Below are 25,917 nucleotides of genomic sequence, written 5' to 3'. Positions count from 1 at the left end.
ACTGAATAAACAATGAAATGAAGGCAGAAATAAAGAAGTTCTTTGAAACCAATGAGAACGAAGACACAACATACCAGAATCTCTAGGACACATTTAAAGCAGTCTCTAGAGGAAAATATATAGCAATAAATGCCCCCATGAGAAGCAAGGAGAGATCTAAAATTGACACCCTATCATTAAAATTGAAAGATCTAGAGGAGCATGATCAAAAAAACTCAAAACCTGGCAGAAGACAAGAAATAACTAAGATCAGAGCAGAACTGAAGGAGATAGAGACACAAAAAACCCTTAAAAAAAAATCAAGAAATCCAGGAGCTGATTTTTCAAAAAGATCAACAAAATAGACCACTAGCCAGATGAGTAAAAAAGAAGAGAGAGAATAATCAAATAGATGCAATAAAAAACGATAAAGAGGATATCACCACAGATTCCACAGAAATTCAAACCATCATCAGAGATTATTACGAACAACTCTGTGCACATAAACTAGTAAACCTGGAAGAAATGGTTAAATTCCTGGACCCTTGCATCCTCCCAAGCCTAAACCAGGAAGAAGTCAAAGCCCTGAATAGACCAATAACAAGGGCTGAAGTTGAGTCAGCAATTAAGAGCCTACCACCCAAAAAAAGCTCAGGTCCAGATGGGTTCACAGCTGAATTCTGCCAGACACGCAAAGAGGAGCTGGTACCATTCCTTCTGAAACTATTCCAAATAATCCAAAAAGAGAGAATCCTTTCCAAATCATTTTATGAGACCAACATCATCCTGATACCAAAACCCAACAGAGACTGAGCAAGAAAAGAAAACTTCAGGCCAATATCCATGATGAACATAGATGCAAAAATCTTCAATAAAATACTGGCAAGCCGATTGCAACAGCACATCAAAAAGCTTATCCAGCATGATCAAGTAGGATTCATCCCAGGGATGCAAGACTGGGTCAACATACACAAGTCTGTAAACATAATTCACCACATAAACAACCAAAGACAAAAACCACATGATTATCTCAATTGATGCAGAGAAGGCCTTTGACAAAATTCAACAGCGCTTTATGCTAAAAACCCTCAATAAGCTAGGTATTGACGGAACGTATCTCAAAATAATAAAAGCTATTTACGACATTATCATTAAGTATAATAATCCTCTGTTAGCTAACACAAGATCTAATTCCTTCTGACTATATTTTTGTACCCATTAACCTCTCTTATTCCCTCCCATCCCCTTCTCATCCTTTGGTAACCAATAACAACTCTCTATAAAATAAAATCCACTTTCTTTAGCTCCCACATGTGAGTGAGAACATGCGGTGTTTGTCTGTCTGTACTTGACTGACTTGACTTAACGTAATGACCTCCAGTCCTGTCCAGTTGCTGCAAATGACAGGATTGCCATCATTTTAATGACTGAATAATACTTCATTCTGTATATGTAGTACATTTTTTTATCCATTCATCTATTGATGGACGTTTAGGTTGGTTCCATGTTGTGGAGTGCTGCAGTAAATATGGGTCTACAGATATCTCTTTGATACCCTGATTTCCCTTCATTGGGATGTATACCAAGCAGTGGAATTGCTGGATTCTGGTTCTGTTTTTAGTTTTTTGAGGAAACTACATACTGTTTTCCACGTAGCTCTACTACTTTACATTCCCATCAGCACAAGCTTGGTGAGTGTTTTGAGTTCCTTGTATTTTCTGATTATTAATCTCTTAGTAGACAGATAGTTTGCCAATAATTTCTCTCTTTCTGTATGTTGTCTCTACTGTTGGTTGTTTCCTTTGCTGTGCATCCTTTTAGCTTAATATAATCCTGTATGTTTGTTTTTACTTCTGTTGATCACGCTTTTGAGGTCTTATCCAAAAAGTCTTTGCCTGGACCAATGTCCCAAAGCATTTCTCCAACGTTTTCTTTAAGTATTCTTTTTGTGGTATCAGGTCTTAAATTTAAGTCTTTAATCTATTTCAGGTTTATTTTTGTATATGTAAGAGGTAGGGGTCTAGTTTAATTCTTCTGCATTATATGGTTATCCAGTTTTCCCAGCATCATTTATTGAAGACACTGTCTTTTCCTCTTGTCACCTTGTTGAAGATGAGTTGGCTATAAATGCATGGATTTATCTCCAGGGTTTCTATTCTGTTTTATTGGTCTGCTTTTTATGCCAGTATCACATTGTTTGGTTACTATGACTGTGGTATATTTTGAGGTCAGTTAGTATGATGTGTCCAGCTTTAGTCTTTTTGCTCAGAATTACTTTGGTTATTTGGGGTCTTATGTGGTTCCACATGAATTTTAGGTTTTTTTCTATTGCTGTGAAGAATATCGTTGATATTTTGATATGGATTGCATTGGTCTTATAGATCACTTTGGGTAGTAGAGACATTTTAACAATAAAATTCTTATAAACAATGAATGAGGGATATCTTTTCATTTCTTGATGTTCTCTTTCATTTCTTTCATTAGTGTTTCACAGCTTTATCCAGTTTTGTTAAATCTTATTCCTAGGTGTTCTATATTTCTTGTAGCTATTGTAAATGGGATTGCTTTCTTGCTTTCTTTTTTAGTTTGTTTTTTGTTGGCATAGAGCTATGCAATTGATTTTCTTTTGGAGACAGGATCTTGCTCTGTCACCTGGGCTGGAGCGCAGTGGTGTGATCGTGGTTCACTGCAGCCTCAACCTCCCAGTCTCAAGTAATTCTCCCACCTGAGTCTCTTGAGTATCAGGGACTACAGGTGTATACCACCAATCCTGGCTTTTATTTTTATTTTTGGAGAGGTGGAGTTTTGCCATGTTGCCTAGGCTGGTCTCAAATTCCTGAGGTCAAGTGATCCATCCACCTTGGCCTCTGAAAGTGCTGGGATTACAGGCATGAGCTACTGTGCTTGGCCATTTGATTTTTAGATGTTGATTTTTTATCATGCAACTTTACCAAATTTATGTTTTAATAGGTTGGTTTTTTTTTTTTTGATTATGTGTGTGGAGTCTTTAGGTTTTTCTAAATATGTTGTTTGTGAGCAAGGATAATTTGACTTTTTTTTCCCCTCAAATTTCCATGCCCTTTTTTTCTTTCTCTTGCCTAAGGGCTCTGACTAGGACTTCACTATGTGAAATAAAAATGGTGAAAGTGGGCATCCTTGTCTTGCTCTAGATCTTAGCGAAAAGGCTTTCAGCTGTTTCCTCTTCAGTATGATATTAGCTGTGGGTTTGTTACATACAGCCTTTATAATTTTGAGGTATGTTCCTTCTGTACCTCGTTTGTTGAGAGCTTTTGTCATAAAACAGTATCAAATTTTGTCAAATGCTTCTTTGGCATCTGTTGATGGTTTTTGTCCTTGATTCTGTTAATATCATGTATCATATTAATTTGCATATGTTGATCCATCCTTGTATCCCTATCATGAATCTCACTTGATCATGATTGATCTTTTTAATGTGTTATTGTATTCAGTTTACTAGTGTTTTGTCGAGGATTGTAGTTGTTATATCTTTGTCTGGTTTTAGTAACAGCATAATGCTGGCCTTGTAAAATCAGTTTAGAAGTATTCCCCCCTCTTCAGTTTTTTTTGAAGAGTTTAAGTAGAATGGTTTTAAGTTCATTTTTTTTTTGGAAATGGAGTCTTGCTGTGTCGCCAGGCTGGAGTGCAGTGGCACGATCTCTGCTCACTGCAACCTCTGCCTCCCAGGTTCAAGCTATTCCCCTGCCTCAGCTTCCCAAGTAGCTGGGACCACAAGCACACACCACCATGCCCAGCTAGTTTTTTGTATTTTAGTAGAGACAGGGTTTCACCTTATTGGCCAGGATGGTCTAGATCTCATTATCCATCCACAAATCCTAGTACCTTCCAAAGTGCTGGGATTATAGACGTGAACCATCGCACTGCGCCTGGCCATAAGTTCATTTTTGAAGTGTTTGGTAGAATTCAACAGTGAAGCCATCAGGTCCTGGGCTTTCCTTTGATGGAAGACTTTGTTATTGCTTTCATCTTGTTACTTGTAATTGGTCTGCTGGAGCTTTGTGTTTCTTTTAAAATAATTTTTAAAAATTGACACATAATTGTACATACTTATGGGGTACATAATGATCAGATCAGAGTACTTAATGTCTTTGTGTCTCTTTCTCATTTCTTTGTGTTGGGAACATTCAGTATCCTTTTTCTAGCTATATATGTAACAATAATAATATTATTGTTTACTATAGTCATCCTACAATGCTATAGAACACTACAACTGGTTGCTTCTATCTTGCCGTAATTTTGTATCCTTTAAAAAACTTTCCCTATCCCCACTTCTGCCTATCCTTCCTAGCCTCTAGTATCCACTATTCTAATTTTTGCTTTATGAGACCAGCCGTTTTTTAGCTACCACATATAAGTGAGAATGTGCAGTGTTTAACTGTCTGCTCCTGGCTTATTTCACTTAACGTGGTGTTTTCCAGTTAGGTTTTCTGTTTCTTCAGGGTTGATTGTAGACTGTATGTGTCCAGAAATTTATCTCTTTCTTCTCTGTTTTCCAATTTGTTGGCAGATAGTTGTTCAAAATAGTCTCTAATGATCCTTTTATATCCTTGGAATCAATTGTTATGTCTCCTCATTCATGTCTGATTTTATTTGGGGCCTTCTCACTTTTTGTAGTCTAGCTGAAAGTTTGTCCATTTTATGTTTTCATAAAACTTACTCTTTGTTTCATTGATTTTTTGTATTTTTTAGTCTTAATTTTATTTATTTCTGCTTTAATCTTTATTAGTTTTTTCCTTCTACTCTTTTTGGGTTCGGTTTATTCTTGCTTTTCTAAATCCTTAAGGTGTATTGTTAGGTTATTTGAAGTTTTCTGTTCTTTTGATATGGGCATTTATTGCTGTAAAGTTCCTTCTTAGTGCTGCTTTTGCTGAATCCTGTAAATTTTGATATATGCTGTTTCCATTTGCATTTGTTTTAAGACAGTTTTATATTTCCTTCTTAATTTCTTCATTGACTTACTGTTCAGGAAGATGTTATTTAATTTCAGTGTGTTTTTATACTTTATAAATTTCTCTTGTTATTGATTTCTAGTTTTATTCCATTACAGACAGAAAAGATACTTGATATGATTTCAGCTTTTTGAATTTTTTGTGACTTGTTTGGTGGCCTACCATATGGTCTTCCTGGAGAATGTTCCATGTGCTGCTGAGAAGAAGGTTTATTCTGCAGCAGTTGGATAAATGTTCTTTACATGTCAGTTGGATCCATTTGGTCTAAAGTGTAGTCTAACTCCAGTGTTTCTTTGTTGATTTTTGGTCTGGATGTCTTTCTATTCCTGAGAATGGAGGTGTTGAAGTCCCCTATTAATAGTGAAGTCCCCTATTAGTAGTCTATTAATAAAGATCTGTTATTATTTTTTTTATATATCTGGCTGCTCTGGTTTTGGGTACATATATTTACAACTGTTATATCCTTTTGCTGAATTGACCCCTTTATCATTATATAATGACTTTGAATCTTTTTAGAATCTTAGCCTTGAAATCTGTTTTATTTGATGTAAGTATAGCTACTCCTATTCTTTTATTCTTGACTTCCATTATTGTGGAATATCTTTTTCTATCCCTTCGCTTTCACCCTATGTCTTTCTTTATAGATGAAGTATGTTTCTGGTAGACAGCATATAGTTAGGCCTTATTTTTTTATTCACCCAGCCACTCCATTTCTATTAATTACAAAATTTAGTCTATTTACATTCAATGTTATTATTGATTATTAAGGACTTACTACTGCCATTTTGTTACAGGTCTCCTCTCCCCTCCCCTTCCCCTCCGTCCTTCTTTCTCATCTGTCCATCTTGTCTTCTCTCTTCTCTTTCTCTTTCTTTCTCTTCCTCTTCCTCTTCTCTTCCTCTTCTCTCTTCCTTTCTCACTCTGTCACCCAGGCTGGAGTGCAGTGGTATGATTTCAGCTTACTACAACATCTACCTCCCTGGTTCAAGCAGTTCCCCTGCCTCAACCTCCCAAGTAGCTGGGATTACGGGCACACACCACCACAGCCAGCTAAAGTATTTTTTTTGTGTGTTTTTAGTAGAGATGGAGTTTCACCATGTTGGCCAGACTGGTTTTGAACTCCTGACCTCAGACAGTCTGCCCATCTCGGCCTCCTAAAGTGCTGGGATTACAGCTGTGAGCCATTACGCCCAGCCTTTCTGATTATTTTATAATGCCACTCTTTCTTTCATATTTTTTTTAACTATCTTCCTTAGTGTTAAGTCCTTTTTCTCTGACAGTATGTTTTAGTTTGTTGCTTTGTGTTTTTAGTATATTTATTATAGTTTTTTGCTTTGTGGTTACCATGAGGCTTACAAAAAACATCTTTATAGACCCAGTACATTATTTTAAACAAATGACAATTTAACTTGGATCAGAAAGGAAAGCAAGGAAACTAAACACTATACTTTAAGTCCATCCCCCATACATCTTGACATTCTCTTGTCTCAATTTATATCTTATTATATTTATTATATTGCTTTTTAACAGGTTGCTATAATTACTTTTGGTAGATTCGTCTTTTAGTTTTTATTCTAGATATATGAGTAGGTTACACACCGCAATTATGGTGTTAGATTATTCTGAATTTGTCTATGATCTTAGTTTTATGAGTGAGTTTTACGCCTCCTTTTTTTTCATTTTAGCATCCTTTTCTTTCATACTGAAGTACTCCGTTTATCATTTTTAGTAAGATGCGTCTAAAGATAATGAATTCCTTCAGCCTCCGTTTGTCTGATAACACTCTCTCTCTGTTATGTTCGAAAGAAAGCTTTGTTGGATACAATATTCTTGGTTGACAGGATTTTTCTTCCCCTTCAGCACTTTGAATATGTTGTCCTACTGCCTCCTGCAGGGCATGGTTTTCTGAGAAGTCAGTTGCCAAACAAACTGCAGCTTCTTTATGTTATTTGCTTTTCTTTTGCTGCTTTTAGGGTTCTCTCTTTGTCATAGGCCTTTGAGAGTTTGATTATTATATGCCTTGGGATAGTCTTATTTGGATTGAATCTGTTTGGTGATCTCTGACCTTTAACTACATTTCTGTCTTTCTCCAATAGGGAACGTTTTATCTTATTAATTCTTTAATTAACTTTCTACTCCTTGCACTTTCTCAACTCACTCGTGACCACCAGTGACTCTTAGATTTGTTCTTTTGAGGTTACTCTCTATATCTTGCAGGCATTCTTTGTTTTTTTAAATTCTGTTTCTGCTCTGTATATTTTCAAGTAGCCTGTCTTAGAGCTAACTGATTATTTTCTCTACTTGATTTAGTCTGCTGTTAAGAGCCTCCAATGCATTTTTCAGTTCAGCAAATTTGTTTCTTCATTCCAGCATTTCTGTTTAATTTTATTATTTCAATCTGTTTCAGTTTCTCGGATAAATTTCTTAATTGTTTTTCTGTGTTATTTGTAAGTTGCTAACTTTCTTAGAATTGCTATTTTGAATTCTTGATCTAGAGCTCCAAGCTTGTCACTGGCACTTTGCTTTGTCTATTTGGGGAGGCCATGGTTCCCTGCTTGCTGTTGTTTCTTGTGGACATGCGTCTGTGGCTTTACATTGAAGGATTATTTATTTATTCTGGTCTTTGTTCCCTGGCTTGGTTTGGTCTTTCCAGAGTATGTTTGCTTAAACGTTCTTTGCAGGTGCCTATGGGCCCTCTTTATCCTAGATCACGGCCTCCTATTCAGCACTAAATGGTAAGTCCTGGTTTGCCTCAGTTCTCAGAAACATTTGACACTGTCTCCAGTGGTGGGGGGGAGGTTGCATCTCGAAGGGGATATCCTAGCTATGTGGGAAGGCTGGCCATTGGTTCCTGTTCTGAAGATTTATGGACTGTGCCTCCCACAGTGTGGTGCTGGTGAACAGCTGCTCTGAATAGGCATCTCCTTTGGCTGAAATAAAGAGCAAAAATTCTTGGAGTGGAGTTTTTAATCCTGCTTCCCCTCTTTGGCTGTAGCTGCCTTTGGGGGGTTTTCTTTCTGAGGCACTTGTGATGCTTCCCATGGGTTGAGTCAGGAGTGATTTTCCTGCAAGGGAGCCCAAGATGGTGGGGAAGCTGGCTTTCTGAGCCTGAGAGAAATTTCCTGCATGCGATGCCAGGCAGACTGGGGAAGAGGCATTGTGGGGAGAGAAGTTCATTTCTCTGAGAGTCTGCATGGAGCTTTTTAGTTCTCTGTGGTCCCAGGAATTGTGTCAGCCTTGGGTTTAAGTTCTGGGATATTGCTGGTGATAAAGTTGGCGCTAGAAGTTTATGTTTGGTTTTCTGTGGTAAGGAGTGAATCTGCGTTGCTTCTACTCTTTTCATTTTGGAGATATCACTCTCAGTTGATTTTAATTTCTGACCAAGTATAATTCAAAGCAAAATTATTAAATAGATAATGATAATATGACAAAGAAGGAGTGATAGCCATAAACTTTCATGCAATGGCTAGTATTGCATTAGCATATAAAACTTAAAATGCTAGAAATTAACTGAAACACAGTTGCGTGGGGATATGTTATTGCACTTCATTTAATTTTTAACATAAGAAGTAGATGAAAAACAAGAGTCTGAGAATATTGGAGTAATAACTGTGAACTAAGATACATAGCACATTTTATAGTTTACATGGACAGAATTCACCTCTTTAATAGGTATTTATTAAAATTTGATTTCTTATTAGTACAAAAATTAGGCTTCTTTGATAATATAATAAACCTTAAAAATATTAGTAAATTTTGAACATTAATGACACTCTGCTATTCTTATGCTCTTGGTAACTTCATTTGTTTTTTCTTTTTTTTTCCTCCCCTGGAAAGCATGAAATGGAAAGTACAGAGTAGGTATTTGTACTAGTTATTGAAATGAACTGCTGTTCTATTTTTGTTAAGCCCTGAATGAAGTAGAATTTATTATTAATTTATTATTTTAGCCTCTGAAAACATTGACCAAATCAAGCCTCATATGTTTAAGTGCTACATGCTTCACCAGTGTGATTTATGTAAATATTTTCTATGTTATAGATCATTAAAACATAAAAATAAGCTATCCTGGTTTTGTCTGAGGTTATATGTCTTTTTTTTCTTTTATTATTTTTTTTAATTTTTGAGATGGAGTTTTGCTCCGGTCACCCAGGCTGGAGTGCACTGACGTGATCTTGGCTCACTGCAAACTCCACCTCCTAGGTTCAAGTGATTCTCCTGCTTCAGCCTCCTGATTAGCTGGGGTTATAGGTGCCTGCTACCATGCCCGGCTAATTTTTGTGGTTTTGGTAGAGATGGGGTTTCACTTTTTTGGCCAGGATGGTCTTGAACTACTGACCTCAGGTGATCCACCTCAGCCTCCCAAAGTGCTGGGATTATAGGTATGACCCATTGTATCTGGCCTGAGGTTATATTTCTAAGAAACTTGTGAGTCTGAGTTTATATTTTTAAGAAACTTGTGAACCGTTCTGTTCTCCAGCTTGGAGACAAATAAGCATCTTAAGGCATTGGTGCCACCAAAAGATCCTCTTAATCCTGCTCTGTGCCCTTTTAGCGCTCACTAGATAATTCAGACTAAGGTATTAAAAAACTATTCTTTTAGTCAGGTTTTGAAAATAATTGGTGAGTATGTTTTAAAATAGATTATGGCTTAATTTAATTTATGTCGTTTTGATGGTTAGAATTTTTCAATTTATAGTAGTGCTTCTTAAACTTTTCTAATCTTTCTCTACTTTATATAATAAAAAGTTACTCTGTGTGGGTTTAATGAAAAGTCTTTTTTTTTCCCAGGATGAATGTGGACAGTTTCCATATGATGCAAACATACAGATACACTGGGTATCATTTTTGGATGGGCGCCAGAGAGTTTTGCTTTTCACCGATGATGTTGCCTTGGTTTCCAAAGCACTGCAGGCAGAAGAAATGGAACAGGCTGATTATGAAATAACCTTGTCTCTCCACAGTCTTGGGCTTTCACTGGTTAACAATGAAAGCAAGCAGGAAGTTTCATATATTGGGATAACCAGGTATGCAAGAGGGAAAATAAGACTTCCTAAACCTTTAAAAGGCATTGAGTTCATAATGTCCAATTTGAGGAAAGTAAAAGGATACCTGGTTTGACTTCGACGTGGTGTATATTTATTCAGTAAAACGTATTCACTTTGCACAATACTCATTGTCAGTTCGTGGGGAAAAGAGTGGTTTGCTTCCTTCCTTGTTGTCCTTATATGTGTTTGTGTTTTTTAATGAATTACAAAAATACTGAGAAAAGGAAAGGGTGTACAAAGAAGGATGTACATGCGCATTGGAAATACAGAGGTAGAAGTGACTAATTTGTTTGGTGTAGTAGAAGTTGGAGAAGCCGTCATGAGTTGGGGGAAACCAACAGAAACTGGAAAAACGGTTTGTGGAGGAGGCAGCATTTGATCCAAGTACATATCTTTAATGGGTGGTCATTTAGAATTTTGAAATAGTTATGGGACTAGGTATTTTCTCTAGTTCTGTTTATGCCTGTATAAGAAAAGTATTTGAATGATTTTAAAAATCACACTTAATTTGGTAAAAGACTTACTCTTTTTGGAGGCTGATGGGTGAAATGGTTGACATGATACCAGATATAACCAGGGTAAGATCTATCAATAAGCATGTGTTTGGGGAAATAAAAGCAAATATTAAGGATAAAAGTTTATATAGAAAGATAATCTATGCAATGCACTTTGCATAACACCTGATAAACTCATGGTTATAAATGCTATCATACCTACAATTAATATAGTGTTAATGTATTTATGGGTATCTAGGTAATACATTCTTTGTTATATATTTCAGTATTATATGGTATTTTCAAACTAAACATGGACATCATTTTTAGTCATATAGGTCCAGTTTTTTCTTTTGTTTTGTTCTTTGATAAAACTTCTTTTTACTTTAATATTGTATATCCTGTCCTAATTTGTCAGGTTTACTTTTATTTATAAGAACATTTAAAAATTTATCTAAAATAACTTCATTTCCTTTTTTATGACATGGTACACATTCAGAAATCTACACTTTCAAAGGAAAAACACCGGTTTTATAATTTTAACAACAGACTTTTTTTTTGAGCTGCCTTCTGTCTAGAGAAAAGCTGTGTAAAATACAGAGTTTTCATATACCCACGCTCTTGTTTTTCCTGACATCTTGTGGTCTTGTGATACGTTTGTTACCAGTGATGAGCCTAATATTGGTACACCATTATTATCTAATTTCATTATTATCTAACATCATTATCTAACTTCCCTGTCTAACATCTGACTCTGTGTGTTGTACATTCTATGAGTTCTGACAAATATGTAATAACCCGTTTTCACTGTTACCAGTGTTATATAACATAGTTTCACTGCTCTAAAAGTCCCTCAGCTTCCTCCTCTTACTCCCTCTATTCCTCTTCTAAACCTTTGGAAACCACTGATCTTTTTATTGTCTCCAAAGTTTTTCTTTTTTCAGAATTTCATGTAGTTGGAATCAAACAGTATGTAGCCTATTCGAATTAACTTCTCTGACTTAGCAGTATGCTTTTAAGGTTCCTTCGTTTCTTTACATGGCTTGACAGCTCATTTCTTTTTATTACTAACAGTCCATTGTATGAATGGACTCTTACTCCAATTTGTTCATCCTTTCAACTATTGAAGGACATCTTGGTTGCTTCCACATTTTGACAATTAGGAATAAAGCTGTTATAAACATTCATGTGCAAGTTTTTGTGTAGACATATGTTTTTACCTTTTTGGAGGTAAGTGCCAAGGAATGTGATTGCTGGATTATATGATAAAAATATATTTAGTTTTCTAAGAAACATCAAACTGTCTTACAAAGTGGCTGCACCATTTTGCATTCTCACCAGCAGTGAATGAGAGTTCATGTTGCTCCACATCCTTGCCAAAATTTGGTATCACCAGTGTTTTGGATTTTAGCTATTTTAATAGGGATATAGTAGTATCTCATTGTTTTAATTTGCAGTTTTCTGATGACATATGATGTTAGGATCTGTTCATATACTGATTTGCCATCTATATCTCCTCTTTCCTGAGCCACCTGTTCAAATCTTTTGCCCATTTAAAAATTAAATTATTTCCTTAATGTTGAGCTTTAAGAGTTCTTTGTTGATTTTGGATACCGGTGTTTTATCAGATATGTGTTTTGCAAATATTTTTTTCCCAGTCTGTGGCTTATCTTTTTATTCTTGTAACTGTTTTTAACAACAAAAGTTTTATGTTTTGAGTCAGACTTATCAATTCTTTTCCTTCGTGGATTGTGCTTTTGTTGTTGTATATAAAAAGTCTTTGCTATGTACAAAGTTACCTAGATTTTCTCCTACTATCTTCTAGGAGTTATATAATTTTGTATTTTATATTTATTTATTTTCATGTATATATGTATTTATTTATTTTTGAGACAGAGTGTTACTTGGTTGCCCAGGCTGGAGTGCAGTGGTGTAATCTCTGCCCACTGCAACCTCTGCCAGCCGGGCTCAAGCAATCCTCCCACCTCAGCCTCCTGAGTAGCTGGGACTACAGACACACGCCACTATGCCAGGCTAGTACTTTTTTTTTCTTTGTGGAGACTGGAATTTCTTCACCATGTTGCCCAGGCTGAACTCAAACTTATATTTAAGTCTAATCTATTGGAGCTATTTTTTGTGAAAGATGAAAGCTCTGTGTCTAGATTTGCTTTATTGCATGTAGATGTCCAGTTCCTCCAACATAATTTGTTGAAAGACTTTTGTAGTTTCCTCACTTAGATCGCATACACATTGTATTAGAGTTTGTTTATATGTAAGTGTTCGTTTCTTTGGTGCTAATGTAAATGGTATTGTATTTTTATTTTAAATTCAAATTGTTTATTGCTGGCATATAAGAAAGCAGTTGACATATATTAACCTTGTATTTTTGCAGACTTTTTATAATTGCTTATTAGTTACAAGAGTTTTTTGGGTTTTTTTGGGATTTTCTGTTCAGACAGTCATAGACACTTTATTTCTTCGCCCTAACTTTCTTTTCTTGTCTGATCACATCTTGGACTTACAGTACTATGTTGAAGTGGGAATGGTTGAGAGTGGGCATACTTGCCTTGTTCCTAATCTCAGTGGGAAAGCATCTGGTTTCTCACTATGATGTCAGCTGTATGTTTTTTTTAGGTGCTCTTTATCAAGTTGAGGAAGTTCCCCTTTAAGTTGTCTCAGAGTTTTTATCATGAATAATGTTGGATTTATGTTGTCTATAGTAGATGTTTTATTCAGTGCCTTCACTGGTATCCTCTAAGTACATTTCATAGTTAGGCATTGTTAACACTAACATTGACTAATATAAACAAGCCATGTAAAGTAAAATATTACAGATTTATATTTTGTTATTATATAAATATATATATATTATGCAAGCATTATTCTCTAATTCAGGTGTGCCAGCAAAGTTTGACCTATGAGCCACTAGCCCACTGCCTGTTTTTGTACAGCTTTTGATTTAAGAATAATTTTTTTTACATTTGTAAATGGTTGAAAAAAATCAAAAGAAGAATGTGATACTTGAAAATTATGAAAATCAGTTTGTGTTTTGAGTTCACGCATATTGTTCTCCAGCATTTTTTTTATATTACTGATATATATCCATCATGTCAAACAAGAAAAGAAAAATGGACTTTGAGTGTTATTCTTTTAGGGCATAATGGAATGTGGATTATCTTGCTATTAAAAAAACATTATTTTATTATGTTATGAAACTATAGCTATGCTGAAATAATACAATGTATGTTGACAATATGGTTTCCGAACTAAGAGCTTACCGTAACATTTCCAAATCACAGGGAAGCAATAGCCAGACAAATCAGAAAGTTTAGGCAAAATATCTGGTCACAGAAATATCTTCACAAATATAAAAAAACAATAATGAGTTTGCAAGCAAAGTAAGTTTCTGAGGGACTCATGTATTAGCCAAGCCAGGAAAGTCTTTTACCAATAGTGAGCTCATTGAATTGTGTCTGCAGCAGCTAAAGAAATGTATCCAGAGAAAATGCTTGTTTAAGGCCATCAGCCTTTCAGTGGGAGCAGTTGCTTAAAGAATAGAAAACATTTAGAACATCAATAGTCAATTAGAAAAACAAGGCAAATGATATTGAGTGGTTTCCCTGGATTCTTGATGAGTCCACAGATGTTACTAACACGGCTCAGTTGTATATTTGAGAAGTCAGTGCTTAGTCTGAAGTGACGAAAGGGTTAACCTCTAGGTTAACCTAAATACTGTGCCTAGGACAACTGTAGATGAGAAAATTTTTAAACAGGCTGAGGAAATGCTAATTCCATATTAACCTGAAGATATGTACAACTGATTATGGGAAAGTATGTGTGGGACAGAAAAAGGCTTAGTTGGACTAACTCATATAGCTGGTAAAAATGTAAAGCGCTTAAAGCCTGTTATTTGTGAGTAGGTTCTTAGTGGAAAAATTTTAGTTTGCCTTTTGTTATCAAACCATTAGTGTCAGACAGTAAACTCTATTCAGTTGTGTGGACTTAACCATTATTAGGTTTGTGAATTTTTGCCAGAAGTAGAAGCTGAATGTTCTTTCTGACTTGTCTTACCACACAGCAGCTTGATGGGTTAGCATCAGTAACTTTTTGTTGTACTCTTGAGTTCTGGGCTAGGATTAAAATTTTTTTGAACAAAAAGAATCACCCTCAGCCACCGTCACTGAGCACCAGTAATAGTGGCTTTGGAAATTAATTTCTGTTGCAGAATTGATGAAGCAATAATAGTGGTTTTGGAAATTAATTTTTGTTGCAGAATTGGTAAAAGAATAATAGTGGCTTTGGAAATTAGTTTTTGTTGCAGAATTTCAGAGTTGATGTTTTTTTAAATGAATTTCAAGCTAAAATTAGAGACAAACAGTGCTTATGTGAAAAATTTATACTACAGTTTAGTCATTTTGAAGACAGCTAATGTTTGACTCTCAAGTAGTATCCAAGATGTTCCGTGTACTTTCTGTGCTGTCCAAAGTTAAAACATGAAGCAGAATCTCCACTTCCACGTGTATTTGGAGAGGATGTATTTTATGGCCTGCAACTCCAGGTCCTTCCACGTGTATTTGGAGAGGATGTATTTTATGGCCTGCAACTCCAGGTCCAGCAACATGTTTTCTAACTTCAGTGCAGGTGTAAGGAAATTTCCACATTTCAAAATTTATTTGTGCAGTCGAGGAGCTTCTACCTAACTTTGAATTGGCAGTGACTGACTTGTAACATATTGATATACAAAAAGGCAAATATCAAGAGAAGACTTTAATAGAGTTTTTTAAATGCCTTCCAAGTGCTATATATGCTCAAGTAAAATACTAAATTCTCATTGATCAATATGAGTATTTGACAGCACCTGTCTATGTGAAGCGGCATTTTTAAAGATGCTCATTATACATTACCATTAATAGATGAACATTTGCAATAGATTTTGATAATTAATGGCACTAATTGAGTGACATATTACTTTTGCAAAGGAAGTTTAGTTTTTTCATTAGTACACTTGTTTTTAAGAATTGCTCTCACTTATTTTATATTCTGAGTTTCAATTAAAAATTTATGGGAGTGTGCTGGTGCTGGTAGATCTGTTGGGTAGTAGGGGAATATGAAGTGAAGCAGGATCCATCTTCCTGGTGTGGATGATGAAGAACCTAGATGAGAAATCTTTTTTTTTTTTTTTTTTCCACTTTTTATTTTTTTTTATTTTTTTTTTTTAATTTTTTATTGGATTATAGGTTTTGGGGTACATGAACAGAGCATGCAAGACAGTTGCGTAGGTACACACATGGCAGTGTGCTTTGCTTTTCTTCTCCCCTTCACCCACATTTGGCATTTCTCCCCAGGCTATCCCTCCCCACCTCCCCCTCCCACTGGCCCTCCCCTTTTCCCCCCAATAGACCCCAGTGTTTAGTACTCCCCTTTCTGTGTCCATGTGTTCTCATTTTTCATCACCCGCCTATGAGTGAGACTATGCGGTGTTTCATTTTCTGTTCTTGTGTCAGTTTGCTGAGGATGATGTTTTCCAGATTCATCCATGTCCCTACAAACGACACGAACTCATCATTTCTGATTGCTGCATAATATTCCATGGTGTATATGTGCCACATTTTTCCAATCCAGTCTATTATCAATGGGCATTTGGGTTGGTTCCAGGTCTTTGCTATTGTAAACAGTGCTGCAATGAACATTCGTGTACATGTGTCCTTATAGTAGAACGATTTATAGTCTTTTGGATATATACCCAGTAATGGGATTGCTGGGTCAAATGGAATTTCTATTTCTAAGGCCTTGAGGAATCGCCACACTGTCTTCCACAATGGTTGAACTAATTTACACTCCCACCAACAGTGTAAAAGTGTTCCTTTTTCTCCACATCCTCTCCAGCATCTGTTGTCTCCAGATTTTTTAATGATCGCCATTCTAACTGGCGTGAGATGGTATCTCAATGTGGTTTTGATTTGCATCTCTCTGATGACCAGTGACGATGAGCATTTTTTCATATGATTGTTGGCCTCATATATGTCTTCTTTCGTAAAGTATCTGTTCATATCCTTTGCCCACTTTTGAATGGGCTTGTTTGTTTTTTTCCTGTAAATCTGCTTGAGTTGTTTGTAAATTCTGGATATCAGCCCTTTGTCAGATGGGTAGACTGTGAAAATTTTTTCCCATTCTGTTGGTTGCCGATCCACTCTAGTGACTGTTTCTTTTGCCGTGCAGAAGCTGTGGAGTTTCATTAGGTCCCATTTGTCTATTTTGGCTTTTGTTGCCAATGCTCTTGGTGTTTTGTTCATGAAGTCCTTGCCTACTCCTATGTCCTGGATAGTTTTGCCTAGATTTCCTTCTAGGGTTTTTATGGTGCCAGGTCTTATGTTTAAGTCTTTAATCCATCTGGAGTTAATTTTAGTGTAAGGTGTCAGGAAGGGGTCCAGTTTCTGCTTTCTGCACATGGCTAGCCAGTTTTCCCAACACCATTTGTTAAACATGGAATCCTTGCCCCATTGCTTGTTTTTGTCAGGTTTATCAAAGATTGTATAGTTGTATGTATGTTGTGTTGCCTCCGGTGCCTCTGTTTTGTTCCATTGGTCTATATCTCTGTTTTGGTACCAGTACCATGCTGTTTTGATTACTGTAGCCTTGTAGTATAGTTTGAAATCCGGTAGTGTGATGCCCCCCGCTGTGTTCTTTTTGCTTAGAATTGACTTGGCTATGCGGGCTCTCTTTTGGTTCCATATGAAGTTCATGGTGGTTTTTTCCAGTTCTGTGAAGAAAGTCAATGGTAGCTTGATGGGGATAGCGTTGATTCTGTAAATTACTTTGGGCAGTATAGCCATTTTCATGATATTAATTCTTCCTAACCATGAACATGGAATGTTTCTCCATCTGTTTGTGTCCTCTCTGATTTCGTTGAGCAGTGGTTTGTAGTTCTCCTTGAAGAGGTCCCTTACGTTCCTTGTGAGTTGTATTCCAAGGTATTTTATTCTTTTTGTAGCAATTGCGAATGGCAGTTCGCTCTTGATTTGGCTTTCTTTAAGTCTGTTATTGGTGTAGACGAATGCTTGTGATTTTTGCACATTGATTTTATATCCTGAGACTTTGCTGAAGTTGTTTATCAGTTTCAGGAGTTTTTGGGCTGAGGCGATGGGGTCTTCTAGGTATACTATCATGTCGTCTGCAAATAGAGACAATTTGGCTTCCACCTTTCCTATTTGAATACCCTTTATTTCTTTTTCTTGCCTGATTGCTCTGGCTAGAACTTCCAGTACTATATTGAATAGGAGTGGTGAGAGAGGGCATCCTTGTCTAGTACCAGATTTCAAAGGGAATGCTTCCAGTTTTTGCCCATTCAGTATGATATTGGCTGTTGGTTTGTCATAAATAGCTTTTATTACTTTGAGATACGTTCCATCGATACCGAGTTTATTGAGGGTTTTTAGCATAAAGGGCTGTTGAATTTTGTCAAATGCCTTCTCTGCGTCAATTGAGATAATCATGTGGTTTTTGTTTTTGGTTAGATAAGAAATCTTATACCAATGTGAGAGAGAGCCTTCTCAGGTTAGTAGGAAGGAAGGCCTTCTACTGAGAATTGGTAGGAGAATCTTAAGAAGGCTTAAAAATATCATTAACGTTTGCTTTAAGAAGAAAAACTTCTAGCAATGAAGGGAATCTTTATATTCCTCTACTTGAGGTTGCAAAATATCTGTAATAAATAATACAATTGATTAAAAAAAACATTTATGGGAGTTTTTTCTTTTATATCTAAGTTGCCTATCTAATAACTCAGTCTAGAAAGCCTAAAATATTTACTGCTTGATATATGGCCCTCTGCAGAAAAAGTTTGCCAGTCCTTTAATTGCTTGATGTCAACGTGTGATAGAAAAAGTATTTTCTTGTTTGCCTCTTTTCTTTTTGTACGCTTGCAACACAGGTATAGTTCACTACATAAAGGAGTCCGTTGTACCAATGCAATTTTCATAGAAAACAATAGTTAACAATAATCTGGAATTGAATAAAGTTCCACAGACCTAAATACATGTTGCTCATTTAATTTTCTTTGTGAATTATTTAGTTCTGGTGTCGTGTGGGAGATGAAACCAAAACAGAAGTGGAAGCCATTTAGTCAAAAGCAGATAATCTTATTGGAACAATCCTATCAGAAACATCAAATATCAAGAGGCCATGGTTGGATTAAGCTAGATAATAATTTTGAGGTATACCAAAATTCCTTTGTTTTGATTTTTATTATGTGTATTTTCTTGGTGGCGGTAGTAAGTAAAATTATAATGCGCAAATAAAGATGTGTTCAGAAATGAACTTACTTATTAGTAAAGTGTTATTTCTTAATAGGATTGGCATGACTAATGATACATATCAGTATATTTTTTATTAAAACATATTGTTTTTTAATCATATACTGTGAAACAGGATTTAAACCTGTGTTTTAATAATTTTATTGCATTTTTATATAATTTGTTATATTTACAAATCAGATCGTCTCATGGAACTTGTTTTCAGAAAAATTAGGGAGAAGTTAAGATTACTTCATCGAAATTTTTTTTTAATATTTTGAATGACACCAACATATATTGCTAAATGAAGACTGTGTAAAATTACATATTTCACTGAGGAGAAACCTACAAAAACCTGCTCAAGTAAATTCATTAATTGTGAGTAATTGTTGGACTTGAGTAGACATCCACAAATAAGTTGCACTCTACCTGGATCCTTACACAGTTAAAACCAACAGTCACCTTTGCTCCTGAAAGTTTGCAGAAGCTTGACTGCAGTTTCCAGCTTGCTGTAGTTTAATCATGCAGTTTGGTTACTCTTTGTTGTTGGTGTCTGATGGTTCAGTTTGCACTGGTCAAACTGTGAGGTTCTCTACCACCCCCATCAGTGTTGGCCATACTTAAATGATAAAAAGTGATATTAGTGTCAGGCATGACTAAGCTATCAATTAGTGATTGCAAAACAGAGTTTGAGAATTATCTTGGGGCCAGATGCAGTGGCTCACACCTGTAATCCCAGCATTTTAGGAGGCCGAGGCCGGAGGATCAGTTGAGGCCAGGAGTTTGAGACTTGCTTGGGCAACACAGTGAGACTTTGTCTATACAAAGAAAAACATAGTAAGAATTAAAATTAGCTGCGTGTGGTGTCACACCTGTAGTCTCAGCTGCTCTGGAGGCTGACAGGAAGATCACTTGAGGCCAGGAGGTTGAGGCTGCAGTGAGATGTGATTTTGCCACTGCACTCCAGCCTGTGTGACAGCAAAACCGTGTCTCAAAAAAAAAAAATCCAGAATTATCCATTACTCGAAAAAGTTTTCTTTTCTATAAAGCATGTTTTTTAAACTGAAGTTTCTATAATTGAAAAGTTTCATAATCGTTTTCTTGCTTTTCTAATAACTTTGATAGAAAAGTGGTGCTTTTGTTTCAAAGATCTCAACTGTAGATCACCTTAAGATAGATCTTTTGGTGAGACACAAAGATAAAGTTTTTTTCAATCTGATCAGTAAATAGATTTTTAAAATGGAACAGCTACTGTGCTAACAACAGCTCATCACAAAATCATGTGCTTTTTTTCCAGGTCAATTTTGATAAAGATCCAATGGAAATGCGCCTCCCTCTTCGTTGCCCTATTAAACGAGACTTTTTATCAGGAATTCAGATTGAATTTAAGCAATCTTCTCACCAGAGAAGTTTAAGGGCCAGGTTGTACTGGCTTCAGGTAATATTGTCATTCTCAAAGAAGTATTTATCATCACTTTGGGAATCTTGAGAATAAAATTTCTTTTTTACAACTTTATAGTTTACATTGTGATTGGTATCTTTTCTTTTTGTTTGTATGCTTTTTTCCCTTCTTCCATAACCCTGTTTATCTAACATCTTACTTATAAACTTTGTGATTATTGATACTAATTTAATCAGGTAGCCTGCGAAAGGGTTTTCTTGCATTGAGATTGTTATTTTTAAACGTTCCTATGTATTTGTCATGGGATCCCCAAATAAGGTTTTCCTTTATCGTGGTTCAGGGCAGAGCAGAGCTTTGCTGAAGGTTCCTTTTTGATAAATGTGCCTGCTTGCTCCCTCTCAGCATACCTCCTTTCCTTCTTTTTAGCTGTCAAGTACGGTTTAGGCTACTTTAATTCTTTTCTTCTTTTTTACCTTATCCCCTAATTTCATATTCAGTTTCTACTTATATTTTATTTAAACCATAGAGAGTTGAAATCTCACGGGATCCATAGATACAAGTATTTTCATTGATGATGTACATACCACACACTGTTAATACAATTATGAGGGTATTTATATAGTTCTTCATTTAAAGCCTTGTCCTTGCTGAGGTATATAACTTTTACAGATTTAAAATGATACTTCTAATTGCACCACATAAACATGCAGACAATTATGATGAAATTAGAGACCTCTTCTATAACATTAGCTTTGAAACTGAAAATTTGAATTATTTGAAATCTTGCTAAGTTGGTTTTCTTTACTTTCAGGTTGATAATCAGTTACCAGGTGCAATGTTCCCTGTCGTATTCCATCCCGTTGCCCCTCCAAAATCTATTGCTTTAGATTCAGGTAAAAAAAAAAAAAAAAAAAAAAGTTGTGACATAGATATGCCTCATTTATAGAGGTTAAATAGTCAGTGGTTTGGCCTGGTACAAACTGTTTTGTGTGTTACTTGTTCCTCTTAGAGCCCAAGCCGTTCGTTGATGTGAGCGTCATCATCAGGTTTAACGAGTACAGTAAAGTCCTGCAGTTCAAGTGAGTAAAGATTCCTGTGGTTTCGCTAACGGCATTTAAAATGAAAATCTACTTGGAAAGTAATTTTACTCTATGTAAAAAGTATTTTCCAACTGAACCTATTAATTTGCTTTTCATCAGGTAATATGCTTCAGCTTATTTTAGTGGTAGTCTTTACACGTTTTAAAGTGCAGAATTTCTTCAGCCACCTTCTTCCTTGTATAACACCGATTAGAATGTAAAATAGTAAGTGAAATCTAAATGACACGTGTTTGTGAGCTGTGTTCTTTAATTCCCGTGAACTTTAAAAATGGGATCATATATGCTACATCATCTGGTTGTGTTTGTTTCATCTGTGATGTGATGAATGTGACTTTTGGGACTGTAAGTGCCAAGTGGTAACGCAGCAGTATTACCTTAGGTGAAACTTTCACTCCAGCGAAAAAGTCTCAATCTAAGAAGACTTTGATCTTATTAACAAGATTTTTAGGAGATGAAGGAAAAGATGCCATTGTGGCTTTTCATTAAAATCAAAGTTGTAACACTGAAAATTAAAAGATCTGATAGAAATCCTTTTCCATCTTGAATTTTATTTTCCTTAGGTATTTTATGGTCCTCATTCAGGAAATGGCCTTAAAAATCGATCAGGGGTTTTTAGGGGCTATTATTGCACTGTTTACCCCAACAACAGACCCTGAAGCTGAAAAAAGACGGGTAAGAATTTTTATTTCTTGGGAAAATTATAAAATTTAAATTTAAATCAGCATTTTTGAACTAATTGTAATAGAGAACAAAATTAAAATAGAAATTCTTGATTTTAATTTTTTCAGGCAAAGTTAATCCAACAAGATATTGATGCTCTAAATGCAGAATTAATGGAGACTTCAATGACCGATATATCAATTCTTAGTTTCTTTGAACATTTCCATATTTCTCCTGTTAAGGTTTGTTGTAATTATAATTTTGAGAATTTTGTGAAATTGTTGTAGAACTTTTTAAAGGGTCCATGGACGAAAGTAGGTTTTAATTTGTTGCATCATGTATTTGGCAAGAGTTTTGTTTGATTAATTGAAATAATTAAGACAATTCTCTGTAACATATGTACAACCAAAATTCCCACTGAGAAACCACCAAAGCATGTTCTCTAGTCTTGAATTAATAACCCCCTTATTCAAGGAAGAAGCTGACAAAAGCATTTCTTAATTAAGCATGGAAGTGCTGGCCAACATTTAATGTTTTGGTTACACTTTGTAACTACTATCACTGTTTAAACAGGGAGCTATAATGGGCGCCCTAACCAGAATGTGAAAACGCTGAAGTAGGTACTATACTGTTGCTGCGGTGCTTTTCCTCCTTCCAAAATTTGATTGTAACTAAGGGAGTGGAAAATTGGATACCTTTCACTTGCCTGATTTTGTACTTTATGAACCCATTTCCTTTCCCCCTTTTGTTCTTTTTAGCTTTTATAGGAGAAGGTGATTGCTTAGTAAATTCACAAATGCTATCAACCATAATGCTTTAAACTTGTGTAATGTAATGGGCCAGATTTATAATTAAGTAAACTCCTTAAAATATTGATGATCCTTTATATTCTCAAAACCTGTTCACAGCACATTACTTTCAATTGCATATACCGGTCCTTTAGCTAAATGAATAAATTTCTAAAATGGAATTATTATTTTAAATTGATATATTAGTTTGGTGATAGCAGACATATTGATAGTGTCAAGTTCAAAGTTGATAATGTTTTATGTGATAGGTAATATACCATTTCTTTTTTATTTTTAAGTGAAAATCAGTTATTTGTGAGATTGAACAATACCTTAAATATTTACTGAATGCTATTCTCATAGTTGCTGTGGAGGTATAAAATGGCTTTATGGATTTTATATGCTAGAGGAATATTAACGATTGATAATTCCTGGATTCATGTTCTTAGGCACAGTGGGAATTGTGCCGTGAAGTCTAATGGCAAAAATTATGAACAACAATTATTTTCATGGCCCATAGTGACTTTGCCCCAGGGAAAGGCTGGATCGTTGTTTACTCGTGGTTACCTGTCTTGGATCCCAGCCCTCCCAGACTTTTCATGTGAGCAGAGGGTCACATGAAAGAAAATAACCACAGGCTTTCCTGGCCTTGCCCCAAGTCCACTTTACTTGAGCTCTATATTAGTTAGTTAATACGCCTAGGAAGTGACAAAATGAGAAAGGAAATTCATCTACTTTACTTCACATATTGAATTACTTTTTGCCTGTTTCTTCTTGCACTGTTGCACTAATGGTAGCTTAGCACAATGTAGCAGCTAAATGAGAATCTAAAATCTCATTTTTAAATACTAAGTTGGAGGGTCTGTGGAAGCTGAAAACCTTATTTTACTTTTAAAAACTTGACAGCTTGGTAACTTACCTTGTCATGTTATCGTTATTATTATTATTTTGACTGTCAAATTACTTATGTGCCAGTTGACATGTTTTTCTTCTTAAAATGATTGGCTGGGCATGGTGGCTAACGCCTAGAATCCCAGTACTTTGGCAGGCCGATGCGGGTGGATCACGAGGTCAATAGATGGAGACCATCCTGGCCAATGTGGGGAAACCCTGTTTTTACTAAAAATACAAAAAATTAGCTGGGCTTGGTGGTACACGCCTGCAGTCCCAGCTACTTGGGATACTGAGGCAGGAGAATTGCTTGAACCTGGGAGGCAGAGGTTGCAGTGAGCCGAGATCGTGCCATTGCACCCCAGCCTGGCAACAGAATGAGACTCCATCTCAAAAAACAAAAAAACCAAAATGATTATGCAATTTTTAAAAAGTATGTTGGTCTCCTTCATATCCATACAATGGCATTTATATGCAGTGCATCAAATTCGAACTCTATTTTTGGATCAGACCAATTTGTATTTTATCAAAAAGTAAAGAGAATCAAATATTAGTGGGTTGTTCTGCTTTAGTGTATAGTATCAAATAATGGCTTTCACTAGGACTCTAATGGAAAGACATTTTTTTTTGGTTTGTTTCTGTAACTACTTGGATCCTATATATGTAAATTTTCACTTTCAGCTTTCATTTATTGAAAATTATTTTTCTTTTAGTTGCATTTGAGTTTGTCTTTGGGTTCAGGAGGTGAAGAATCAGACAAAGAAAAACAGGAGATGTTTGCAGTTCATTCTGTCAACCTGCTGCTGAAAAGCATAGGTGCTACTCTAACTGATGTGGATGACCTTATCTTCAAGTAAGACTTCTGTTAGAGTACATTGGGAGGCAGGTGTACCAAGATCAGGTTTCTCGATGTTAATTCTCTCCGTTTGTGCATCGTTAGCTTAGGAAAAGGATAACTTTGCTACTTACATTTGGAGAATTTGGTGCATTTGTGATTATACCCTTTAGGAATGCTTATTGTATTCATAATGATAAGGTGAAAAGTCTTGTTTTCTTTGATTACTCATATCTAGATAATACATGAATATAGAATAATTGAATTTTTAGTGATATATTATAAATTGACCATATTTTAAAACATATTTAGAAATATGTAATGCTAGATACATATAAATTAAACATTGTTATTGAATTGAAATTCAACAATGGTATTGGAACAAGTAATTATCTGGGTGAAAAAAAATTCCCCGTAGATCACCTTCACCTCACATGTACACTACTAAATTTTGGAGAAAATGAATGATAAAATATAAAACCTAAACTGAAAAGACAAAAAAAGTCAAATCTCTGAATAGAGGATGTCTTTCTAAGTTTAAAATCACTGGAAAACATTTCAGTGGAAAATACAAGATATATTTAACTGTATAAAAATCAAATATTTTACAAGAAAGTCAATGAAAACAATTAAAAAAACAAGACTGGGAAAATACAATGACAGACAAAGGACTGTTATCTTAATATTAAACATTAATAACAAAAACCTAGATTCTGATGGTTATAGTGGCCGGAGAACAGTAAGAGATAATTAGCAAAAGGGAAAACACAGTGAAGGTGTTATTATTTTTCAAAGAATACGTGCATATTAAAGCACATTATCACAGATTTTAAAATGCGAACAATTCTGTTTTAAAATTTTATTTAATACTAGTCAGGGGTTAAGTCTAAGAAATATCACTTTTTATATACTCTTGGTGTAAGTGGAAAACTACATTTGTTAGGAGGCTTAAATGTTTTGTTGCTTTTTACTCAGTAATTCTCCTTTTGGAATTTTTTTCCAAAAAGTAATCTAATCTTGAAGTTCAGTTAAAGAGTTATATTCAACATACACATGGCATCATTAATTATTTTACCAAAAATTGGAAGTGTCTGACAGTAGAATTGTTTATTACGACACTGCCTCATGGTGGCATACTGTGCATCCCTTAAACATGGTTATTTAGAGTTTTAAATAACATAGAGAAATACTTTTCCACAATCTTGAGTGTAAACAGGGTGTACAAAATGTTTTAAACATTTTACCATTGCATAGAAAAAGAAAGAATTCAAAGTGGGAAATAGGAAAATAAACCTTTGTGGTGGGATGGTTGTTGACTTTTAAAAAACTTCTTCACTCTTTATCCATATATGAAAAACATATGCACTGTTTTTATAATAATTTAGTAACCATTATTAAGATAATCATAAATTGTGTATGGTAAATGTATGAAGTCAGTTGTGAA

General features: G+C 35.3%; 1 protein-coding gene across 6 annotated transcripts in view; it reads left to right on the top strand.

Moving 5' to 3' along the window:
- Positions 1-25,917, top strand: part of VPS13C (vacuolar protein sorting 13 homolog C) — a 196,197-nt gene that overhangs the window by 146,183 nt on the left and 24,097 nt on the right. For 5 of the 6 annotated variants that reach the window (XM_035258764.3, XM_035258763.3, XM_078333289.1 and 2 more), the window contains 8 exons: positions 9,759-9,994; positions 18,578-18,719; positions 20,095-20,235; positions 21,011-21,092; positions 21,209-21,278; positions 21,860-21,971; positions 22,088-22,201; positions 24,352-24,491. In XM_035258764.3, coding sequence (XP_035114655.3) covers positions 9,759-9,994; positions 18,578-18,719; positions 20,095-20,235; positions 21,011-21,092; positions 21,209-21,278; positions 21,860-21,971; positions 22,088-22,201; positions 24,352-24,491 — 1,037 coding nt within the window. Of the gene's footprint in view, positions 1-8,804; positions 8,825-9,758; positions 9,995-18,577; positions 18,720-20,094; positions 20,236-21,010; positions 21,093-21,208; positions 21,279-21,859; positions 21,972-22,087; positions 22,202-24,351; positions 24,492-25,917 lie in introns of all 6 variants that reach the window. The other variant, XR_013520680.1, reaches the window with a different exon arrangement.

This window comes from Callithrix jacchus, chromosome 8, assembly GCF_049354715.1.
Source record: "Callithrix jacchus isolate 240 chromosome 8, calJac240_pri, whole genome shotgun sequence".
NCBI classification, from domain to species: Eukaryota; Metazoa; Chordata; class Mammalia; order Primates; family Cebidae; genus Callithrix; species Callithrix jacchus.
This window is presented reverse-complemented; position numbering and strand designations above follow the sequence as displayed.